The sequence below is a fragment of the Phalaenopsis equestris genome, unplaced genomic scaffold, assembly GCF_001263595.1.
Source record: "Phalaenopsis equestris unplaced genomic scaffold, ASM126359v1 Scaffold206200, whole genome shotgun sequence".
Classification (NCBI taxonomy): Eukaryota; Viridiplantae; Streptophyta; class Magnoliopsida; order Asparagales; family Orchidaceae; genus Phalaenopsis; species Phalaenopsis equestris.
The window spans coordinates 399,658-420,961 of record NW_018225623.1 but is presented as its reverse complement, the minus strand read 5'-3'; the positions used below and the strand labels follow the sequence as shown (position 1 = coordinate 420,961).

Genomic DNA, 21,304 nt, shown 5'->3' with positions numbered 1-21,304 from the left:
CATCTGATCTAAGAGTTACAGAATTTATTGTTGCACAAAATTTCTCACTTACTCGTCGTTTGAGGTTCCTCTCTCATGAGTTCCCTCTCCGTGATGTGCTTTTCTTCTTGTTGATGACACAATTCTACGCTTAAAACACCTTTTAGGATTTTAAATCCAAATATGTCATGTGGATCACACCTAAGGTATAGAGTTGGATGAATGAGAGGAACAGAGAGAGAGAGAGAGTGAGAGAGATTAAAACGCAGTAACACAAGTTTGGAAAGTGTAATTCAGTAGTCCTTTATTGAAGAAATTACCCCCTAGTTATATGTTTTAGGGGTATCTAGTATGAAAATACACGTATGTCCTTATTTTAATAGGGACATTATAAGTTATTATGACATCTTCTCACATTTGTAACTGACTCCAGTGCCCTTTCATATCCATATCTAGTGTTAGCAAAGTTTCATGGGCTAATAATTTTGAAGTTAAGCATCTAATGACCCGTTAATCTTGTTGTTTGTTTGGTTGAAAACCCTTGCTTGTCCAACATACACTCGATCCATTGAAAGCTCATCAGTCAACCCCTCTCAATGAAATCATGGGTAGTGGCCCTCATGTTATAAGGGTAAACTTAGATTGCCAGACATATGATGTATTACCGTAATCTTACAGGTAGCTCTCATTGGACAAATTACCTTATTAGAGGATTAGAGAGGTATTGCACGGGGTGCCCTTTGGCCATCTTCGTAAAGAGTTTTCACAATCAATTGATGGAGCTAGTTACAAATGTCTGTCCTTTAGACTATGTAACACATATTCTTTGATTCGGTTGTTATATCGTTCGATCGGCTAATAATTTCGACAAAAAAAACAACGCTTCACATTTTAGTCTTTTAAATATTTTAATGGGGCCTTCGGGAGTTTATAAGTGAGAACTTTTAAATTTTCTCTAGATTTGTGCTGTCATCAATTTAGTAGTTAAAAAAAAACAAAAGAGGTTAATTTGTAAATATCAAAGTCTTGGATGGTCTGCATGTAATTATACCATTCTTGAAACGCAAGTATTCTCACAGTGCATGTGCAGTTCCGAGGGTTTTTGTGGGGGGTTTTCTGCTTTCGGAGGCGTAGCAGAGAAATTGCTGCTTTTGAAGCTCTAGTCCTGGAGAAACTGAGAAGTATTATCCTAACTAGATAGCCATATGAGGAATTGAGACAGAAATCAAGGTGGAAGTACGACACAGATCGCAACCTTTCTTCCCTTCATCCTCCTCCGTAACCCATGCTGAAACATCTGTCTTCCTCCTGTTTTCAAGGGAGATTACGGATCCTACACACTAGGTTCCCTGACGGCGCGGCCAATTGCGGGCTCGCGAAGAGACACTTATTACGATTTATTGGGTCTTTAAGGAGTTCTACTGGCGAAGCAACTTTTTTTCGGCAGACTGCTTTATTCAGCTCGGAGTCTGGGGAGGGAGATGGCGGCACGGATAAAGCGGTGTACGCTTCTTCCGAAGCAGATGCGGATGAGGCTAAGAGTTCGTCAGCCATAGTGCCAACGACTCCCCGGCCAGAAGATCACCTGACGGTTCGTGCCATTCTTTTTTGCTTAAATTGGCATGTTTAACCATAATGTTGTATGTGCTCTTTCTGATTCGAATTGTTTCTTTTCAACCTCTATGCAAGGTCCGTGTCTTGTTCAACCATGTTTGGATACTGCTTTTAGGGATGGTCCCTTGGCAATTTTACTCTGATGGTTTTACTTGAGGGATTTGATTTGTTGAGGGGATGTTTTTGTGGTGATTGTATTGGTTTACCTGTGATCTTTAATTTCTGCGTTGTAATTTATTAAAAATTATCTAAGTGTAATTACTGCATAGCCTTATTAAATAATGGTAGCTTTGATTCAGGCTAATTTTGCTGACTTTAGTTGTTACTCGGTTGAATTAATTTTTGTTTTCAATCTAGATAATTTTAATTCGTTTCTACAAAGTGGTAGCTTGCTTGTATTACAAGTTCCGTAGCGATCATGTCACGTTTCTTTTTCATGAACAGTATATTCCAATGGAATGTATGGATTGTTTCAGAAAAGATTAGAGTTTTTTTTTTCTTGGTTTGAACTATTCTAATTCTATTTACTTGGAAAGAACTTGATGAATTTCACACTCATGATTGATTTTTTGTCAACTTATAATGCATACCCTCATTAGAGTTTTCTGGAAACTCTGCAATATACTGGTTTAGTGCAGTCATATTTCTGAAGCATCAAATTCTTGGAATTGAATCAAAGACTGTTTAGCTTTACCGGAAATTTTTTATCTGTCATAGGTTTAGAATTTTAGTGCTTAAGAAAATTAGTTTGCCCTTCCATTATTATTTCTATTTATGTTCAATTTGCTAAAATTTTTTGTGTGCTTATATTTTTCTGGGCGTTAGCAGGTTATAGCTGTGCCACTTCCACACCGGCCACTTTTCCCTGGTTTTTACATGCCAGTCTCCATCAAGGTATGTAGATTGTCTTTTTTTAAGTAAATCAAAAATTGACGTTCAATGGATTAAAAATTGACTCTGAATCAGTTTACTGGTATGTTCCAACATGGTTCATTTTACTTCTCTGTGACATGAGATCATTGCATTTTTATCAAAGTATGAAAGCATTAGTGCATACCTGAAACATGATCCACACACACACACACGCGCGCACACACACACACATTTATTGTATTTGAAAGCAAGGTCTTTGTTTATTATATTGTACAGATTTAAATGCCATACAATAGCAATAGAGAATAAAGGGGCAGAAAATGATAATAAATGATTATAGTATTAGTATAAAATATGAATATATTTATAGACTCACACACACATGCGCATTAGTTTATTATTAAGATTATTGTCACTTTAGCATGAACCTGATGTGGATATGTGCTATCATTCATCATTAATACTATAGAGAGTCACTGTTTTGTGATTTAAACAAATTGGATTGTTTAAAGAGAGCACAATAAACATTAAGCATTCCTTCTGATTTATTCATATTTGATTTTCATTAGAATGCCAATTCAATATGATACAATCAAGCTGAACCTCGAACTGCCTCTTAAAAAGTTTACCTGCAGTCCAAAAAAGTGAGCAACACTAGAATTAACTGAAAACAGTAACTTGTGGACTTTTATGGTTAGTTTATCTCAAATGACATGTTTGAAAGAGCCAGAAACTGAGGCATATTGAGTAGTTATTTTGGACACTTTGTTGAATTCAGATCTTAATTCCGAACATTTCAAGGGGTTCAAAACCTGTTCAGTGCACCTTTTTGAAAAGTCCACTGCCATTTTAGAAGGATGGCCTATTCTTTATTTGCCCTTTTATTCTACTTAAGTTTGAAATCCTTAACACAAAATCATTATGTGATGATATTATGCCTAGAATGTGCTGCATGCTATGCCCATACAATAAATGCTCTTGATTTATAGTTTATTTGGCCTTAATAATGAAAAATTCTTCAGTGTGACTCTAATTTAACATCCAATATTTTTTGAATATAGAAGTTGCTTCGACCTCGTGATCACAAAACGTACATTTGAAAATTTCTCTTACTGTATAACTTACAAAGGTTGAACTATTACTTTAACGTACTAGTATAATTGCATGTGCTTTGAATGCAAGTGAATGAAATTTTAAAAACAATAATATTATGAGTATGTTAACTATTTTTTACTTATATTTTTTTAATGAAACGATCAAATGTTGAAGTTTATCATTATAAAAAATTGCAATAATTATTGTATCAACGAAAAATTTGAGTATTTATCATAAAATCATAATTGATAAAATAGATCTGCATAATTTTATAATTTGATATCAAAAATACATTTTTTTCTTTGTAGAATTAATAATCAAACTACATTTGTACTATGATCTATACAAAGAACTTGAAATCAATCTGATGATTTTCGCCCTTTTGATCTTTTGCGGAGAATATTTGTTGATGCTAAAGAATAGGTCCTCGATGAGGTCGAATTTGAGATGGGATTTGAGAAAATATTTAAAAGAAATGAAATATTATTTTTAGGCGTTTTGAGAGTACATGGAAAAGTTTTGGAGCAATGAGTTAAGATCAATTTTTATACAACGTGCCCAAGTCTTTTGAGGTCTAGCTCTGCCTTTCTCAACATAAGTCGAATTTAAAACATCCACTCTTCTAATCGGAGCATCAGATTATCGACGTTTAATGTGACCAAACCATCTAAGATGACTCTAATTTTGTTCGTCACTGAAGCTACACCAACCCTGCACAGATATATTCATTTCGCATTTTGTCTCTAAGTGTAAAGCCACTCATCAACCTAATCATTCTCACCTCGTCAACACTTAACTTAGTTTTATGCTTCTTTTTTAAAGGCCAACATTCAACGTCATTGCAGGTTTCACCACCATCTTATAAAATTTTCTTTTCAGTCTAAGCGGTACTTTTCTATCACACAATAGGCCTAAAGCATTCCTCTACCTCAACCAACCGACTTGAATTCTACTAATAATGTCCCCATCAATATCACCATCACTTTGAACAATATACCGAGATATTTAAAGGACCCGCACCTTTTAATAATTTGATCACCCATAGTTACATTTTCGTCACAAGGGCTGGTACTACTAAAATTACATTCCATGTATTCATTTTTAGGTCTACTCAAACGAAGACCTATAGACTCCAAGGTAGACATCCATAATTCAAGTTTTTTTTGAGTTTTTTCTCTCTTCTTATCCACGAGAATTATCCACGAGAAGGATATCAGGAAGGATATCAGCAGCAAAAAGCATGCACCAAGGTACATCCTCCTGTAAGTGTTCAGTAAGACCGTCCATAACTAAAGAAAAAAGATATGGGGCTTAAAGCCGATCCCTGATATAAACCAACATAAATAGGAAAATATTTGGTCAATCCTACTTATGTTCGAACACAAGTAACAATTCTTGTGTTTATATCTTTAATGACTTGAATATAAGTCATATTAACACATTTCTTCTCAATAACTCTCCAAAGGATATCTCTCGGAACCTTTTCGTATGTTTTTTCTAAATCAATAAAAATCATATGTAGATCCTCCTTATTATCGCTGAACTTCTCCATCAAACCTCTCAATAAATGTATAGTTTCCATAGTAGACCTGCTCGGCATAAATCCAAGTTGATTATGAGAAATCTTTGTAATATGTCTTAACGTATGTTCAATTAACCTCTCCCATAATTTTAAAGTATGACACATCAACTTAATTCCTCTATAATTTGCACTCTTGTGCATCCTCTTTATTCTTAAAGATGGGGACCAAAATACTCTTCCTCAGCTCCTCAGGTATCTGTTTAGTTTTTAAAATAATATTAAAGAGTTTAGTAAGCCAAAAAACTCCCAAATCTCCTCAATATTTCCACATTTCAATTGGGATATCATCAGGTCCTACAGACTTTTCACCCTTGATTTTCTTTAAAGCATCCTCAACTTCTTTTTCACTAATGCGACAAATTGAAGGTTTAGATTAGGATATGAATATGAAATAAAATTGGAATATTAAGGGCGACAATAGGAAATTGAAGGTTTAGATTTATTCATAAAAATTTAGATTAATATTTACTTTTTGAAGGACCGCAAGCTCTTTTTTAATAGTAGATATTTCAACTGCCGGTGCATAAAGTGCATGTTGATAGGATTTAAGAAAATGGATATATACAGATAAAACATGAGGACATTTAGTAAAACAAATTGAAGGGCAAACTTTGAATGTGTTTCGTAATGATATCATGTATTCTCCTGTTTGCTTTAAATTACGATCTCTCATTTAACAGATTTCTAGCCTAGTGGATGTAATGTCATGCATTTTGAAACACCACAAACTCGAGAGAAGTTCTGCTTTTTACTAGGCAAATTATTAAAAGTTAACTAGAGAAGCACTATGGATTCAAAAAATTTAATTCAAGAAAGCAAAGAAAATAAGCTCTTAGGTGAATGCACAATTGTTAAATGATTTCCTAGTCAACGTAAGAATTTATTAATCAATCTCTACTTGCAAGCTTTTCAAAGTGAAGGAGCCATTTACCATTAACCCCTACTATTAGCTTATTGTTATATAAAGTAATACTTTTAAAAATAAACAAATCTTGAAAAGAAAAGAAAAGTAGAGGAGCTATAGGAGAGCGAGCTTATTTAAAGAGGCTAATTGAGCAGATGGGACATAGAACTACTTCCTCGAGATAAACATCAAAGCAAAATGATCATTCAAAATAAGTTAGGAGACTCGTATATTTTTGGCTTGCCAGAACTGACATGCAGGGCAAAACAACCTACGAAGGTGATCCACTCATAAGGAGGAGTGAATTGATCAATGTCAAGAATGGGAGAAATTGGAATGTCGGAGGATAAGATGGCATATATTCAAGGAGAGGGAGGAGGAGAGGAAAAGCCAAAACTTGGGCAATTTGGAAAAAATAGATGGAATAAAGACGAGTGATCATCATTGAATCATCTATCTCCTTGTCTTCTATGCTTTTATTTCTAAATTTATTTTTCTGGTGAGAAGAGAAGGTAAAGTTGTAATGCAAAGGGGAAAAAATTAATTTTAAATTATTTAAAAGAATGAAAATGGATAATCTTCAAATCATTTGTTTGTTCATCTTTTATGCCTTTATTTTTGAAATTATTTTTCCAAGTGAAAAGTGAGTAGAATGTGAATATGAAGAGATAAAATTTTAATCCCTGAATCATTCATTTCTCCATGCACTACGCTTTTTTTTCCCCTTTATTATTATTTCATTGAGAAGGGAGAGAAAAATAGGGATATGAAGATGTAAAAACTTATGGTTTGAATTTATTTTTTTAAATGTAAGGTTGAGATTTTTGTGTGGAAGTATATAATATAGATGTAAGGTGGAGATTCAATTGGTTGTTTTTATTAATTGCTTAGACAGAAGTGGAAGTAATAATGAGGGCAAGAAGAAGAATATCTTATATTTAGAAAAACTTATATGGAATATAAAAGTTATCTTTAACCGTTATATGTGAGACTAGTAATTAATATTTTTTAATTTATAATTAATCAAAATTTTGAAAAACTAGAATCTTAAATGCCATAGATTTAAAGATAAAATTTAGCAGTGGATTTTAAATTTGAATATAAACTCATTAATCAATAATAATATAATTGATTAATTAATATTCATTCATTAATTAAAAATTTTGCTAATATTGAATAAAAAATAACACGTTGTCATCTGATTGAATATTAAAATAATATAATGACTAAGGTTCGATTCATCAATGTAAGGCTAAGATTCAATATGGGAAGCACATGCTTTTGTTATAATTGTAGCATAGATCTATGATTTGTATACTAATCAGTCAGATTTTATCTTAGACTTATTTTGCAGTGCAGTCTAACTTTTGATGATATTAATGTATCTGTAAATAAAATATTTTACACATAAATAAACCCTTGCATGTAGACCTTATTTTCTCGATTGCAGGAGGCATTCTCAAGTCACTTGTGATTTTATATTATCTTATTATATATTTATTTATAGAATATACGAAGAATATTCCATCTGATAACATCGTGATGTCCTTTTTGAACCTCCTTGAAAATTGATCTGTGAAGTAAAGAAGATTCTTATTACATTTTTGCAATTTTTATTTGTGTTTATGATTTGTGAAAAATCAGTGACTATTTTTTTCTCTTAATCACCCAACGTGGGTGGGAGTTGAATGCCTCACCCCACCCACGCTTTGTGATCTTTGTATGAACCTTTTATTTTTCCTCTTAGTTTGCTGATCATTGTATCTTATAGTGCAGGTTTTCTGTGTACCTGTTTGAATACTTTATCGATGGTAGTTTGTAATTTCCTCGTTTATTCTTTTTGTCTAGGATTCTAAACTTCTTTCAGCTTTGGCGGAAAACTGTAAAAGATCAGTTACATATGCGGGTGCTTTTCTTTTCAAAGATGAGCCTGGAACTGACCCTAGCCTGGTGACTGGTACAGAAATAGGGAAAAATATTTATGATTTCAAGGGTGGTCAAGAATTGTTTGACCGCCTACATGACATTGGTACCCTGGCTCAGGTCTCCCTCCATTTTTTTTCCTTTGTGTTGTAATAAAAATTTTTATTTGTCATATATGAACATAGCTTGTACAACCTTTTTATTTGAAGAGAAAATTATAACTAATTAGTGTAACATGCCATCAACTAGTTAGCTAACAAACTGTATTGCACTTCTTATATAGATAAGTAGTATCCAAGGAAACGAGGTTTACCTTCTTGGTCATCGCCGTTTAAGAAAAACAGAGATGGTTGGTATTTTGAAGAGCTTGGAGTTTCTTTTTTTTTTCTTCTGTTTTATTTTTATTTCCTCAATTGTTTTTCAGCTTGCTGACATGCTTATTATATGCAGGTTGATGAAGAACCTCTTACAGTTAAAGTTGATCACCTGAAGGCATGTTATTCTCTTTAGTCATCCACTGGCTCTCCATCCTCTCTTTACTCCCCCTTTTCTCTCATGCTCTCTTCCTCCTCAATCTATTCCTTTTTCTTTTTTCCTTGTGTATTTTCAGTAAAAATATTATCTGTTTCAGTTTTAAGTATCAGTATAAGATGTAAGATGTTTAATCTTTTCATTTTTAGATGGTTTGTTAGAATGATCTCTCTCTCTCTCCCTCCCTCACACACACACACACACACGCACGCGCACACACTTGCACAAACTCGTTCACACATGGAAGATACTGTCGACTGATTCTGTTATGCATAGAAGGCACTATTAATTGATTGATGAATAAGCGATACAAAAAGAGTGCCACACAAATTAATATGAGATATATTTATTGTTAACTATTTATAATTTTTTTGGCTGTTTTTTTTTTGCCTTAATTAACCTAGTTGCTGTTTGGGATGATATGTTTTCAATTCACCATTTTGGGTGTACCACATTAGTGAATGGTACTTGAAGAATACTATCTCATGTATTGTTTTACTTTCTTAGCTTTTCTCATCAACGAAGCTTCTTATATTGCAGGAAATTCCCTATAACAAAGATGATGATGTGATAAAAGCGACCTATTTTGAAGTTATTTCAACATTAAGAGATGTTTTGAAGATAAGTTCAGTTTGGAGAGAATATGCTAAAACATATTCTCGGGTATGTCGCATGGCTATAATTGGCTTCCTGTTCACTCTTGGCAACCCTTTTTTTTTATTCTGTTTATGACTTAGTGTTTTTGTGGTTGTTACAGAGGTAAAATTGTTATTCAGATAATGAATGTTATCTATCAATTGCAATATACTTTGTTTAAGCATAGTAGAAATTGATAGGTTTGCCCAAAATCTAGATTGCATCAAAATAGGATTTGAATCTCCTTAAAATTTGTTATTTAAACACCTTCATTTGAAATGGTTTTGACTGTTTATATGGGTAGGAAAAAAATATAAAACTGAAAGCAATGACTGTTGGAATGATAATGTTTTTACTGTCTTTTCAAATTTGTCTTACAAAGACTGCTTTTGGGAAAGCATAATAAACCTTATGGTTGGAAAGCTAACTTGAAGCGCCAAAAGCAGAAAAACATAAGCCGGCCTAAATAAAGCATAAGGCTTTGTTTGGTACTACTATACTTTTTTTGCATTATATTTTTGGTAAGAAATTGAGTCACCACTACCCTCAAGGGATGCTCAAGTTGCTCTGCAAGTACATGGCCCTTGTTTGCTAAGCCATGAAAGAGGTTTATGTGGAATCATACTCTTTACACATTTACCAGCCAATCAAAATCTTAAAATGTCTGGTTTTGAAAATAAAATCAGTTAATGCATCACCTAACATGGCTTAAATCTAATATATTCCTGATTCACTGGTTCCAAAATATAGGTTTACATTTTTTTTATGTTGGTATGCTGATCAGAAAAAATCACTCTCAGTTTTTTTGCTATGATTATAACTTTAAAATTTTTGGCGTGCACTTTCAATTTCCTTGGATCTATTTCTTTAGTTGTGAAACTTTATTAATGGTCTCTAAATACCTTCTTAATTCTGTATAAGTGATTATGGTGTTTTATCTGTTGCTATGCTTAGTTAATTTTCTGGTTCACTTGATGAAGCCTCAATTCAGCTGCCGTAGCTGACAAATAGTCTTCTTGGCATTCCCAGTACATTGGTGATTTCACATATGGAAGGCTAGCAGATTTTGGAGCTGCTTTATCTATGGCCAATAAGTTACTTTGCCAGCAAGTGCTTGAAGAACTTGATGTAAGAGCATTTTTCAGTAAATCTGAAATTTTATTTTCATAGTTCTATACTTATTTTTATCTTTATAATTATTCTTTCATTCTTAGTTTCAGATATGAGTTTAGGTGTTGCACTTTATAAGGCTTTGTTGTACAGTCAAAAGAAAAATAGGTTTCCTATCAAACTTACTTTAGATATAAAATTGGGGAGAAGTTAGGGAATCAGCATGGAGAATTTTCTTGTTGTGGTGTGTTGGGCTTGTGGGATGTTGGTGGATTCCAAATTAAATGGAACCTTTATTCTGTTTGCTTTAATGGTTTGATTGGTTTTGTATGGCAAACGGGAAGCGGGATCATTTAGGTTTGATGTACAGGGGGAAAGTGGGAAGTGATTTCTACTGTAAGAAGTAGTATGTATCTTTTAGCCGCATATGTTTTGGAATGGCTCATGAAGTGGGTTGTCAAGCTATGATCTCCAACGCCACCTCCAACTTTAGCAACTACAAATGTTCACATCTCTATTTTGTTGTTTGATTATATTTGATTTCTGACACATTTCTCGAAATCATTGGCTATTGAAAGTGGCCATTTTAATAGGATTTGTGCACTTATTTGTCCAACCATTGTTCCCTTCACCATAGAGACATTCTTTAACACATTTGTTTGTTGAAAGCCTTTTTTCCCCTTATGCTTTCACAGTGATCCTCGTTGCAAGCCTTACCTGTCAAGACCTGACCTGGGGTTTGGAATTAACCTAGACAGGAGTGGACGGTCGGACGGTGGAATTAAATTTTTTGCTATCTATTTCTATCATTGAAAGTTTAATATTCAAATATTCTTGAAAGCGCCACTAAAAAAAATAATTTTATTAACAAGTAGAAATTTTACCTTTCTGGTTGCTGTTCTTGCCTATTGTAAACATTAGCTCCTCTCTCATTCATGTTATTCAAAAGCTTAAAATCTAAAAAAATTCATTAAAACAACATAATGAGTTGTTTAAAGACAACCCAAGAATAATTACACATCTAAACTACTGTAACTCAAGGAAGAGAAAATAATATGCATGTTTATATTTCATATTTCTATAAAAAAATATTATAATAATCTAATGTATGTATCAATAACATTTAGAGTCTGTTTGGGGCAGCTGCAGCTTATCAATAAGTTGCTGTGCAACAACTGTTTATGAAACTTGTTGCACAGAATTTGCTATGGATAAATTGGCTTACTATTTATTTTTTGCAGTTTAAAAATAGTTGTGCGGCAGCTGTTTCTGGACAAATGACCATTTTACAGCTGTGTAGTAATGCTGTTTGTTACAGAACTGTCATAACAATAAATTTGATACTTGAGAAACAAAAATCAACTTCAGAACAACACAGAAAGTAAAATATACTCCTCACTTAATAGTGAGTATCATGATTACTAAAATAAAGAAAAAAACTATTAAAATAATATTTAATAATATAATAAATGAAATACTAATTGAAAAAAATAACACTTACAAATAACGTAAAAAAGCCCAAGTAATCAATATCGAATATACAAAGAACTGAAATAAACAGGAACTGTATAAAATACAAATAAAATTGAATAAGTACAAATAATAAAATACTAAATACTCCAATCACCTCTTACTATTGCACTCGTAATTTGTTCCCTCAACTCTGATATCTAGCTTGCACCTTCCCCGTCCTTAGTACAGGTGGTGGAAACATCATTCTGACAAAGAATGTCCAAGAAGGTACTTAAATGCCTCGGTAGATACATGCTCATGATCCTCGTCTGCCCCACAGAAGTCAATGTCGTTGCGGGAAGGATGCCTCCTAATGTAATTGTGGAGAGCCATCGTGGCAATCACAGTTTTTTACCTGTTTGGGAAACGGGTTAGATGCCATATCCCGGAGTATAACTCATTTCTTTTTCCAAACACCAAAAGTCCTCTTAATGACACCACGTAAGGAGTTATAATTGCAGGTAACATTCCACAGCGTGGATTGAGGCTGCTGACTTGTTGCTTTCTTTTATAGCTAATTTGACATCGTGTTCGGGTTGCAACGTAACTTACTATTTAGTATTTGAATCTAATTTTAAGTTCTATCTACTAATTTTTTATCAGCTATAACGCTTGAGAAATCAAGTGTTCCTTATTGTGTTGCAAGCATAATTCAATCTCTGATTGTTCTCTTAATTGTATATGTTGAGAGGTTTCTGCCCACCAGCAATTTGCATTCTAATTATCAGCTTTCCAACTTATGATTCTTTTCAATTTTAATTATTTTTCTAACTAGGTGCACAAGCGCTTGAAGCTCACACTCGAGTTAATTAAGAAAGAGATCGAGATCAATAAAATACAGGTACTGTTGCTATTGTAAGTTCTGTAAAATATTTTCCCCCTCCCCCAAATTAAACATGTCATAAGATGTTTTGTACTGTTTTATTTTTTATTCAAGGAATCAATTGCAAAAGCCATTGAGGAAAAAATATCTGGTGAGCAGCGGCGCTATCTTCTAAATGAGCAACTAAAAGCAATCAAGAAGGTAGATGCTTATTTCATTTCTTGTGGGAAGCGGCTGTATTTTATTAAATTTTGACTTGTAAGATCAAAGTTACGAGCAATGCCTCTCCTACCATCTGAGTGCATGACGATGGCCATGTTTCTTCATAACTTTTTCTGGGAAAAAAAGGCCAAAGAGGTTTTAGCCTTTTGGTGGGGGCGTGGGGCGACAGTTTCTTTTAAGCTTAGCTTGTTGTTTTGATAATACTTACATTATTATAACTTTATTCCTTTGGTCCAGGAGCTTGGTTTGGAAACTGATGACAAAACTGCACTTTCTTGTGAGTTCACAGATGACAAAACTGCAATTTCTGTTAATAAAATGGCACTTTATGGTTTAATAATACTTATACAGTTTGGCCTAGTGTGTGAAATTCATTCTATAAGTGATGCATTTCCAGGATACGGAAATAACTCATTTTCAATATATTTTGCTTTTGCAGCAAAGTTTAGGGAAAGGATTGATCCAAAAAAGGATAGATTCCCAGCTCATGTATTGCAGGTTATCGAAGAAGAGCTTGCGAAGCTGCAGCTGCTGGAAGCCAGCTCTAGTGAGTTTAATGTTACTCGCAATTATCTTGACTGGCTTACTGCTTTACCTTGGGGAGACTACAGGTTCTACTTACAAGCTTTTGATCTCATAGTAGAGAGTTTTTGTTTTCTTTCAACATATCTAGTAATTCAACGCGATTTGAGTGCAATGACAACTGCAGAAATTTTAACTGGTTTTCAGCCTTCTGATTTTCTTTTGACTCTAAAATATTTAACTTATAAGGGATGCTACTTTTAGTAGATGCCAAAGAGTAGTTTCTTTCTGGAATGCTTTAGTTTTATTTTTCTTTTGTTTTTTATTAAGGATTATACATTTTTTTTTATAGGGCATACATACATAGCACAAAATTGTAATGTATTTACAGATATCACACCTAAACTTTCGTATTTACACACAAAGCACTCAAATCTTTAATATCACGCAAAAAATAGCACTTCGCCACTTTTTAAAAATGAAATACACCTTTTCATGACTAGGCTTAAAGCACCGAAGTGCTATGTATTTAAATATGAAAGTTTAGATGTGAGATATGTAAATTCATAAGAATTGTGTGCTAGTTGTGTAAATTTTTCTTTTGTCATTTATCTAAATTTATGATCTCTCCTTGTGATGTATTATGATTAAATGCAGTTACAAAAATCTTGGACGCACACACGCACACGCACACGCACACGCACACGCACAAGCACAAGCACAAGCACAAGCACACGCACACCCACACCCAGACATGCACACACCACACATCCACACATCCACACATCCACACATGCACCCACACGCACACGCACGAACAAGCGTGCACGCACGCACACGCACGCACACACGCACGCACACGCACGCACACGCACATATGTATATATAAAATTATTTATTTATATATGTACAGTATTAAGAACCATGTCCTCATTGGTAGTACTGCCAGCCACAAACATTTCTTAACATCCATGAAATTATAGAGATATTACACTATAGATGTGACCGGATCATTAGTTGTGAGCTATTTGTCAAAATGATGAGAATCTAACATTATAATGGTAGCCTCAAGCACTCTTCATCACCTTTCGGTGTTGAAGTTGCCCACTTATTACTACTATTCCAAGTTCTTTCTCCTTTTCTATTCCAAATTCTTTTCTTCAGAAGCCGCTCCCTCCTAATTGTTTGCTATCCTTCTTGATAGTGTTGTAAATATAGTTTCATCCAACTACTGTAGTTTGGTGTACTTACGGCTTGAGCTTTGAGGTTGATTAACTAACCAAATTTGAGCTCAAAATAGAGATTAAGTCTACGAGTTTGAGTCGGCTCACGAGCCTACTTATTTATTGTAAAAGAGAAAATTTTATTAATTTAAGTTAGTGTTATAATAAAATAACAAATAGAACGAGCAATTATAAGATAAATAATAAGAAATTATTTGATATAAAATGTAAAATATAAAATATCAAAATTTTTAATGATTTTAATAATTTAAAGATAGTGTTTTAAAATTTAATATAGTTTGAGTGTATTTTATATTTATATGTTTTTAAACGAGCTGGCTCACAAGCTAACGAGTTGAGTCGGAACTGACTTGAGCTTGGCTTGTTAGCTCAACAAGCTCAGCTCAGGAGCCACTTAGCGAGCTGACCTCGAGCCGGCTCATGAGTCAGCTTGGCTCATTTACACCCCTAGTTTTTATGCAGTGTTTTAATGTAATTTATCGTAATCTTACTTTTCTTGTGTTTTGTCGAATGCCTTCATGCAATTTTTTTATGAATGCCCTTTTCAAAATACCAAGTAATGAGAGTTTATAATTTTCATTTTGATTGCAGTGATGAAAACTTTAATGTCCATAATGCACAAAAGATTTTAGATGAGGACCATTATGGCTTATCTGATGTGAAGGAAAGAATTCTGGAATTTATTGCTGTTGGAAATTTAAGAGGAACTTCACATGGTTAGCAAAGATGTACTTCCATAGTTTCTTGAATATATGTAATTTGTTTTCTTTTTTTAATAAATCAACAAAAAAAAATCATCATTTTCATTTTGTACGTGCCACAGATTATATAATTTTTTATTCTGCCTATGTTTAAATATGAAAATTATTGCTCGCATCTCTTTTTCATTGTGCTTCTTGTTATCTTTAAATTATCACATGTTTGAACTATTTATAGTAGGAATTTGCATTATGTATTATTTTCTTCTCATTATTGAAAATATATTTTTCTTTTTATGTTTTTTTCTCATACCTATATTTAAGTACACATTTACTTGAAGACATTTGAGGAAAGATGTAATCCTTTTCAATTCTCTCTCTTCAACATGCTATCAAACCATAGCCTATAATCCTTTCAATTTTCTCTATACACCTTAATGTTGATATGGCATTGAACTTCAAATCCCCATTTGCCTTCTTTAACTATCACATGTGCTCGCTGATGAGAATTAGTCACCAATCAGCCTATTCACATTGTCGACCACTTAGGCATTTTGCCTCTATTTCTGGCAAAATTGGTTGTCATTTGTAATCTATGCATGTTGTTGATGTCTGTGGAAATCTGAGAAGATTCAATTCTTTCCACATTTACCTCTCTCATATGGGCCGACCACAACCTTCAAATCTTGGAGGATTTGATTGGGTTTTCTTAGGAAATCTTTGATTGGTTTATTCCCTTCATATTTGATATTTTTCTATTTTCTATTCTAAATTATTTTCTTTCTTTATATAGATTAGATAAGTTTGATAAGTTTGCAAATAAGGAGAAACTAGTGTGTGTGTGTGTGTGTGTGTGTGTGTGTGTGTGTGTGTGTATATATATATATATATATATATATATATATATATATAAGCCAATCAAGATGGGTCTTGATCCTTTTGTCCTCTGGCTGGCGGAGGAGCTCGAGGTTGCGGTCTGCTTCAAGCCTGCTTGTCTGCTGCGTCGTCTGCGAAGGAGATCGCGTCATCTGCAGTGCTCGCGTCTGCGGCGCTTCGCTCTGTAGGTTTCGTCGTCTGCTTCGAGCTGCTCTTCTGCTATGTCAAAGCCGCTCGACTGTTCCTCCAGTTCTCCTCAAACCTGCTCGTGTCCCGTTCGTCGACGGTAGTCGACAAGCCACCGCCCTCACCAGCGATAATCTCGTCAAACCCTCCGATGCTACAGTGGTACAGTGGTTCACAAATGCAAATGCAACTCCCATTTCCACCTTGCAGATGGTCTGATATTCCCACAAATGTACCATGATTCTGTTGCAGGACATGGAGATTACAATCTCATAAAAAAAGTAAAAAAAAAAGCGGGCAAACCAGCACTATTCTTCTCAGACGCTGAAATTTCAACTCTTGCAGGAAAATACAAATTTTTACTAGTTGAAAAGTTCTAATTAGGTCTCCTTAAGATGGAGATTATTAGGAAGGTTTTTGAAGATTTCAAACTAGTTGGGGCTTGAAAATTGGGTATTTTCGATGGAAGACTTGTTATGATACACCTGAGCATAGAAGAATATTACGTAAAAATTTTCTCAAAGAAATTCATCACAATTGAGGACAATCATATGAAATTACTCAAATGGACCCCTAATTTTGATCCCAGTCAAGAATCCCCAATTGCGCCTATCTGATTCTCATTAACTCAATCTTCAATTCTTTGACCTACCTATCTTATATGTTATATGCAATTGGGACTGTGGGACTGTCCTTGGAAAACCTTTGCAGGTAGACATATCTACAATTCATTTCTAAAGGCTCTCTATTGCAAGGATTTTGATTGAAAGAGATATTGGACTACCGGATGTAGAAGAAGTTTGACTTGACTCTGCCCACAATGGTTATTCATAAAAATCACTATAGAACAAAAACCTTACTACTGCAAGCACTGCAAGATGCTTGGACACCGACAAAAGAAATGTTTCAGATGACACACACAGTTGAGAACCAATAGTCAAAAACAGGAACATGCTGTTAATGCATCCCACGTGCCTGATGAAAACCAATCTGAGGATGGAATCACCAAAAGACAGAAGTTGGTGTCTACCCCTGGGAACCCTTCTCCTGATCAAACTATAAGGGATAATGTTCGGACCGAAAATCAGGATAGCCCCGCAACTCCTATATAGGAAGCATCAAGTGCAGATGTGACAATTCACACTTCTCATACATTGAAACCTATCACTGTGACAACAACCGTCTTTCCTTCTACTACGGTTCTAATATCTAATCAGACCGAGGATCACATGAGCCAATCTTCAGATGAAGAATGACATGTTTGCATTTCTCGGCTAAAGATGAACGTTGGGGGCACACACTCAAACTTGGAAACTTAATGGATGATACTTTGGTTACTCCTGGCAATGACACGACACTTCAAAGTTTGTTACCCGACTCCGCTTCTAAAATTACAGAAAGAGGCAGGACTAAACTGGCTCGTCCCTAGTTACTTGTTTTATGCATGTTTAAATTTTGTGAGTCTATCTGTATCTTTTTGTTGGGGTAGTATTGTACGTGGTATCGTATGGGCAGGGTCTCTTTTGGGCTCTTCTCATACAACCTTTATGTATCCTTTTCTATTTCAATAAAATCAGCTATTGAGCTTTTCTATATATATATATATATATATATATATGTGAATAATAAATTAAGGATTTTTCCTCCCCAAATAAATTCTACATCCCCTTCAAGCGCTAGATGCCTGCTGCAGGCCCGCTTCTCTTTCGCTGCAGGAATTTTCTCCATCTCTTCTGCTGTAGGCCTGCATCTCATCCACCAGAATCTGCACTTCTTCCAGGAGCCAAAATCTGCTCTTTTTTGCGGCAGAACTCTTCCTATTGTACACCAGAAACAAAGCGAAACATATATATGCTTATGAAGCGAAGTGATAAAAAAGGATGTGGTAGCTGCTGTCCAAAGCTTTTTCCTTGGAGCTGACCTGCCTTGATATTTCACAACCACAACTATGATTTTAATTCCAAATGAAAACAGAAAGGATGCATAGCATGACGTCAGACCAATTAGTCTCACAAACACTATTACTAAGATTATTGTTAAAATTCTGGTGGGCAGACTACAACAACTCATGAATAAATTCATTACCTCCCAGTCAGCTTTTGTACAAGGGAGACATATAACTGACAATATTCTGTTGGCACAAGAGATGCTCTTGGACATTGACAAGCCTTGCAGGGATAACAATATAATCCTAAAGTTGGATCTAAAGAAGGCATATGATACAATCAGTTGGGATTTCATACTAAATGAATTGGAAGCTAGAGACTTTAGCAGGGATTTCTGTAATCTCATCAATAGATGACTGACCAATGCTCACTATAACATTCTCATCAATGGGGAATGTCATGGATTCTTCAAAGCTGGGAGAGGCATCAAACAAGTGGATCCTCTCTCTCCAACCATTTTCATCCTGACATTTGATTACTTGTCAAGAATGATTAATCAAGCCCATTAAAACTTTCCCTCACAGATACCAACACAGGTCCAACTATATGGTTAGCCACCTTGCTTATGCTGATGATATCATTGTGTTCACCAATGGTTGCAAACAAGCTGTGAGTAAAACCATGACACTACTAGACAACTTCCAAGATATGGCAGGTATGAGGTTCAACAAAGACAAGTGTCAAATTCTAGTCAACAATAAAATGAGCAATATTGTAAAGAATTGGGTCAAATAATTTACTGGATTCAAAAAGACAGATCTCCCACTTAAGTAGTTGGGCATACAACTCATCAAAGGCAGGAGAAAACAAACACAATATGATGAGGTGATGAATAAGGTGTCAACTCAAATAAACTGTTGGACCAACTCTTTCCTATCCAATGGAGGTAGAATCTCTCTTCTTAGAAGCATTCTCACATCCTTCCCTCTCTATACCTTACCAATGGTGAAGATGAAGAAAAGTACACAAAGAATGCTAGAAACAAATTTCGACAAGCTCCTTTGGAAGGGTCAACACAAACAAATGCACTGATCTAGCTGGAATAAAATTTGCAAACCTTTGGAAGCAGGTGGCCTGAGCTTTAAAAACTTCCAACATATTAGCTATGTTTTTTACTCTAAGTAGTGGATTAAATTTAGAGCTTAGAATTCATTATGGGTCAAATTCATGTGGGGAAAGTACTGCAAGATTCTTATCCTAGCAAGGTTCAACAAAGGCTGGGAGATTCTGAACACTGGAAGAAAATTCTACAAGTAAGACATGCTGAAAATTTCTTCATATGGTATCTGGGAAAGGGTGATATTGATTTCTGGCTTGACACATGGTTGGTGCATGGCAAAATCAGTGACAAACAACAATAGTGCAACAACATGCAACAAATTTTCTGACTTCTGGACTGGCAACAATTGAGATGTGGAACTCCTTAGGCAAGTGGTACACCAGGAAACTATTCATCAAATCCAAGCAATTTCAATAAACCCTGGAAAATCAGACAGAATCATATTAAAAAATCCTACTAGCCAATCTATAAACAAGTTCATTTTCAGATCTACCTTTAGATGGCAAGAGGTGAGCTGGGGCAAATTAATCTGGGATAAAATGTTACACCTTCAATATCTGTTTTCAGCTGGAAGTTGTTTAAAAGGTTCTTACCTACAGATGACATCCTGAAATTGAAGGGGCTGAGAGGTGCTTCAAGATGTCACCTATGCTATTAGGAGGAGGAGAGCCTAAATCATTTATTTATCACTGGACAAACTTCTAGAGCTGTTTGGACTAAAATCCTTGAAGTTCTGAGGTCAAGATCTATGGGTTACAATTGGGTAAGCATGGAAGAATGCTGGAATGACTGGAAGGAGCAACAACAACAATACATCCCTCTTATCATTGCCTGGTTCTTATGAATGGCTAGAAACAAGGCTAAACATTAAAATCTGACTTTATCAGAGGTGGCTATCTTTACCAACTGCATCTCCTATATAACTAGGATCAAGAAAATTTTTCATCAGACTTATTTGGAGACTGCTTCACTAAAGACACATGTAATACAAAAAGTGATATGTAGAAGGCTTGCTTAACCATGGGTTAAGATCAACTGATGGAAGCTTCTCTCAACCTGCTGCTGGAATTGGAGGTGTGTGCAGTGATCACAATGGAAATTGTCTTTGGTTCTTTCAATCACCACTGGCTACCAACAATGCCTTTGAGACTGAATCTGCTGCAGTTTACTTGGCCCTTAAGCTAGCAATATCATTACAGTTCAAATACATATATATGGAGTCTGATGCCTTACAACTCATCCATATCCTACATAAGAACTCCAACATCCAATGACAGCTAATCCACTGGATCAATAAGATCCCCCTCTTAAATAAATCAGTAAAGGTCATTTGGACATATATCCGCAGGGAAGGAAATCAACCAGCAAACTGGCTGGCCAAAAATGGTTGTAATGGTTGGAGAGTTTTGTGCTCTAGTCTCCCAAATAGATCTTTTAAGATTTTGCTTCATGGGGATTCCTTAGAATTCTCTTATATCAGATGTAAAACTTTTTTACCTAAATAGAAAAGCCCCTTTTCTCAAAAAAGATAAAATAAAAAAATATTATATATATATATATATATATATATATATGAATATGCTCCACTGAAAATGTTTAAAATAAATTAAATAAAATTTGAAATTTAGTTTGAGCTGAAATTTGAGCTTGAACCCGAGCTTAATTCAAATATATGAGTTTGAATCGAGCCGAACACAAACATGTTACTACGAGTTATTTCGAACATGAGCCAAATATGAAATTTTTTTTTTAATAAGTCGAACACGAACAAACCTTGGACTCGCTCAAGCTAGGCTTGTTTACCTCTATAACAATCGTAGCATCACCCATCATCGAATACAACCTTAGAAGGAAAAAGTGGGGGATGTCGGCGGCTGTCCGAATAGAAATTTCACTCAAAAGAACTGAACCCTAATGACTAATATAACATATATAAAGATAAATAGAGGGAGGAGGGTTTTGGGGGGG

General features: G+C 34.7%; 1 protein-coding gene across 2 annotated transcripts in view; it reads left to right on the top strand.

Moving 5' to 3' along the window:
- Positions 1 to 1,050: 1,050 nt before the first annotated feature.
- LOC110036410 (lon protease homolog 1, mitochondrial-like) overlaps positions 1,051 to 21,304 on the top strand; it is a 66,092-nt gene continuing 45,838 nt past the window's right edge. Inside the window, exons 1-12 of one of the 2 annotated variants that reach the window (XM_020740846.1) lie at positions 1,051 to 1,570; positions 2,422 to 2,487; positions 7,896 to 8,090; positions 8,254 to 8,319; positions 8,421 to 8,462; positions 9,042 to 9,164; positions 10,167 to 10,265; positions 12,535 to 12,600; positions 12,697 to 12,783; positions 13,042 to 13,081; positions 13,244 to 13,415; positions 15,162 to 15,286. In XM_020740846.1, the coding sequence (XP_020596505.1) occupies positions 1,265 to 1,570; positions 2,422 to 2,487; positions 7,896 to 8,090; positions 8,254 to 8,319; positions 8,421 to 8,462; positions 9,042 to 9,164; positions 10,167 to 10,265; positions 12,535 to 12,600; positions 12,697 to 12,783; positions 13,042 to 13,081; positions 13,244 to 13,415; positions 15,162 to 15,286 (1,387 nt within the window). In that variant the 5' untranslated portion in view covers positions 1,051 to 1,264. The remainder of the gene's footprint in view (positions 1,571 to 2,421; positions 2,488 to 7,895; positions 8,091 to 8,253; positions 8,320 to 8,420; positions 8,463 to 9,041; positions 9,165 to 10,166; positions 10,266 to 12,534; positions 12,601 to 12,696; positions 12,784 to 13,041; positions 13,082 to 13,243; positions 13,416 to 15,161; positions 15,287 to 21,304) is intronic. The other variant, XM_020740845.1, reaches the window with a different exon arrangement.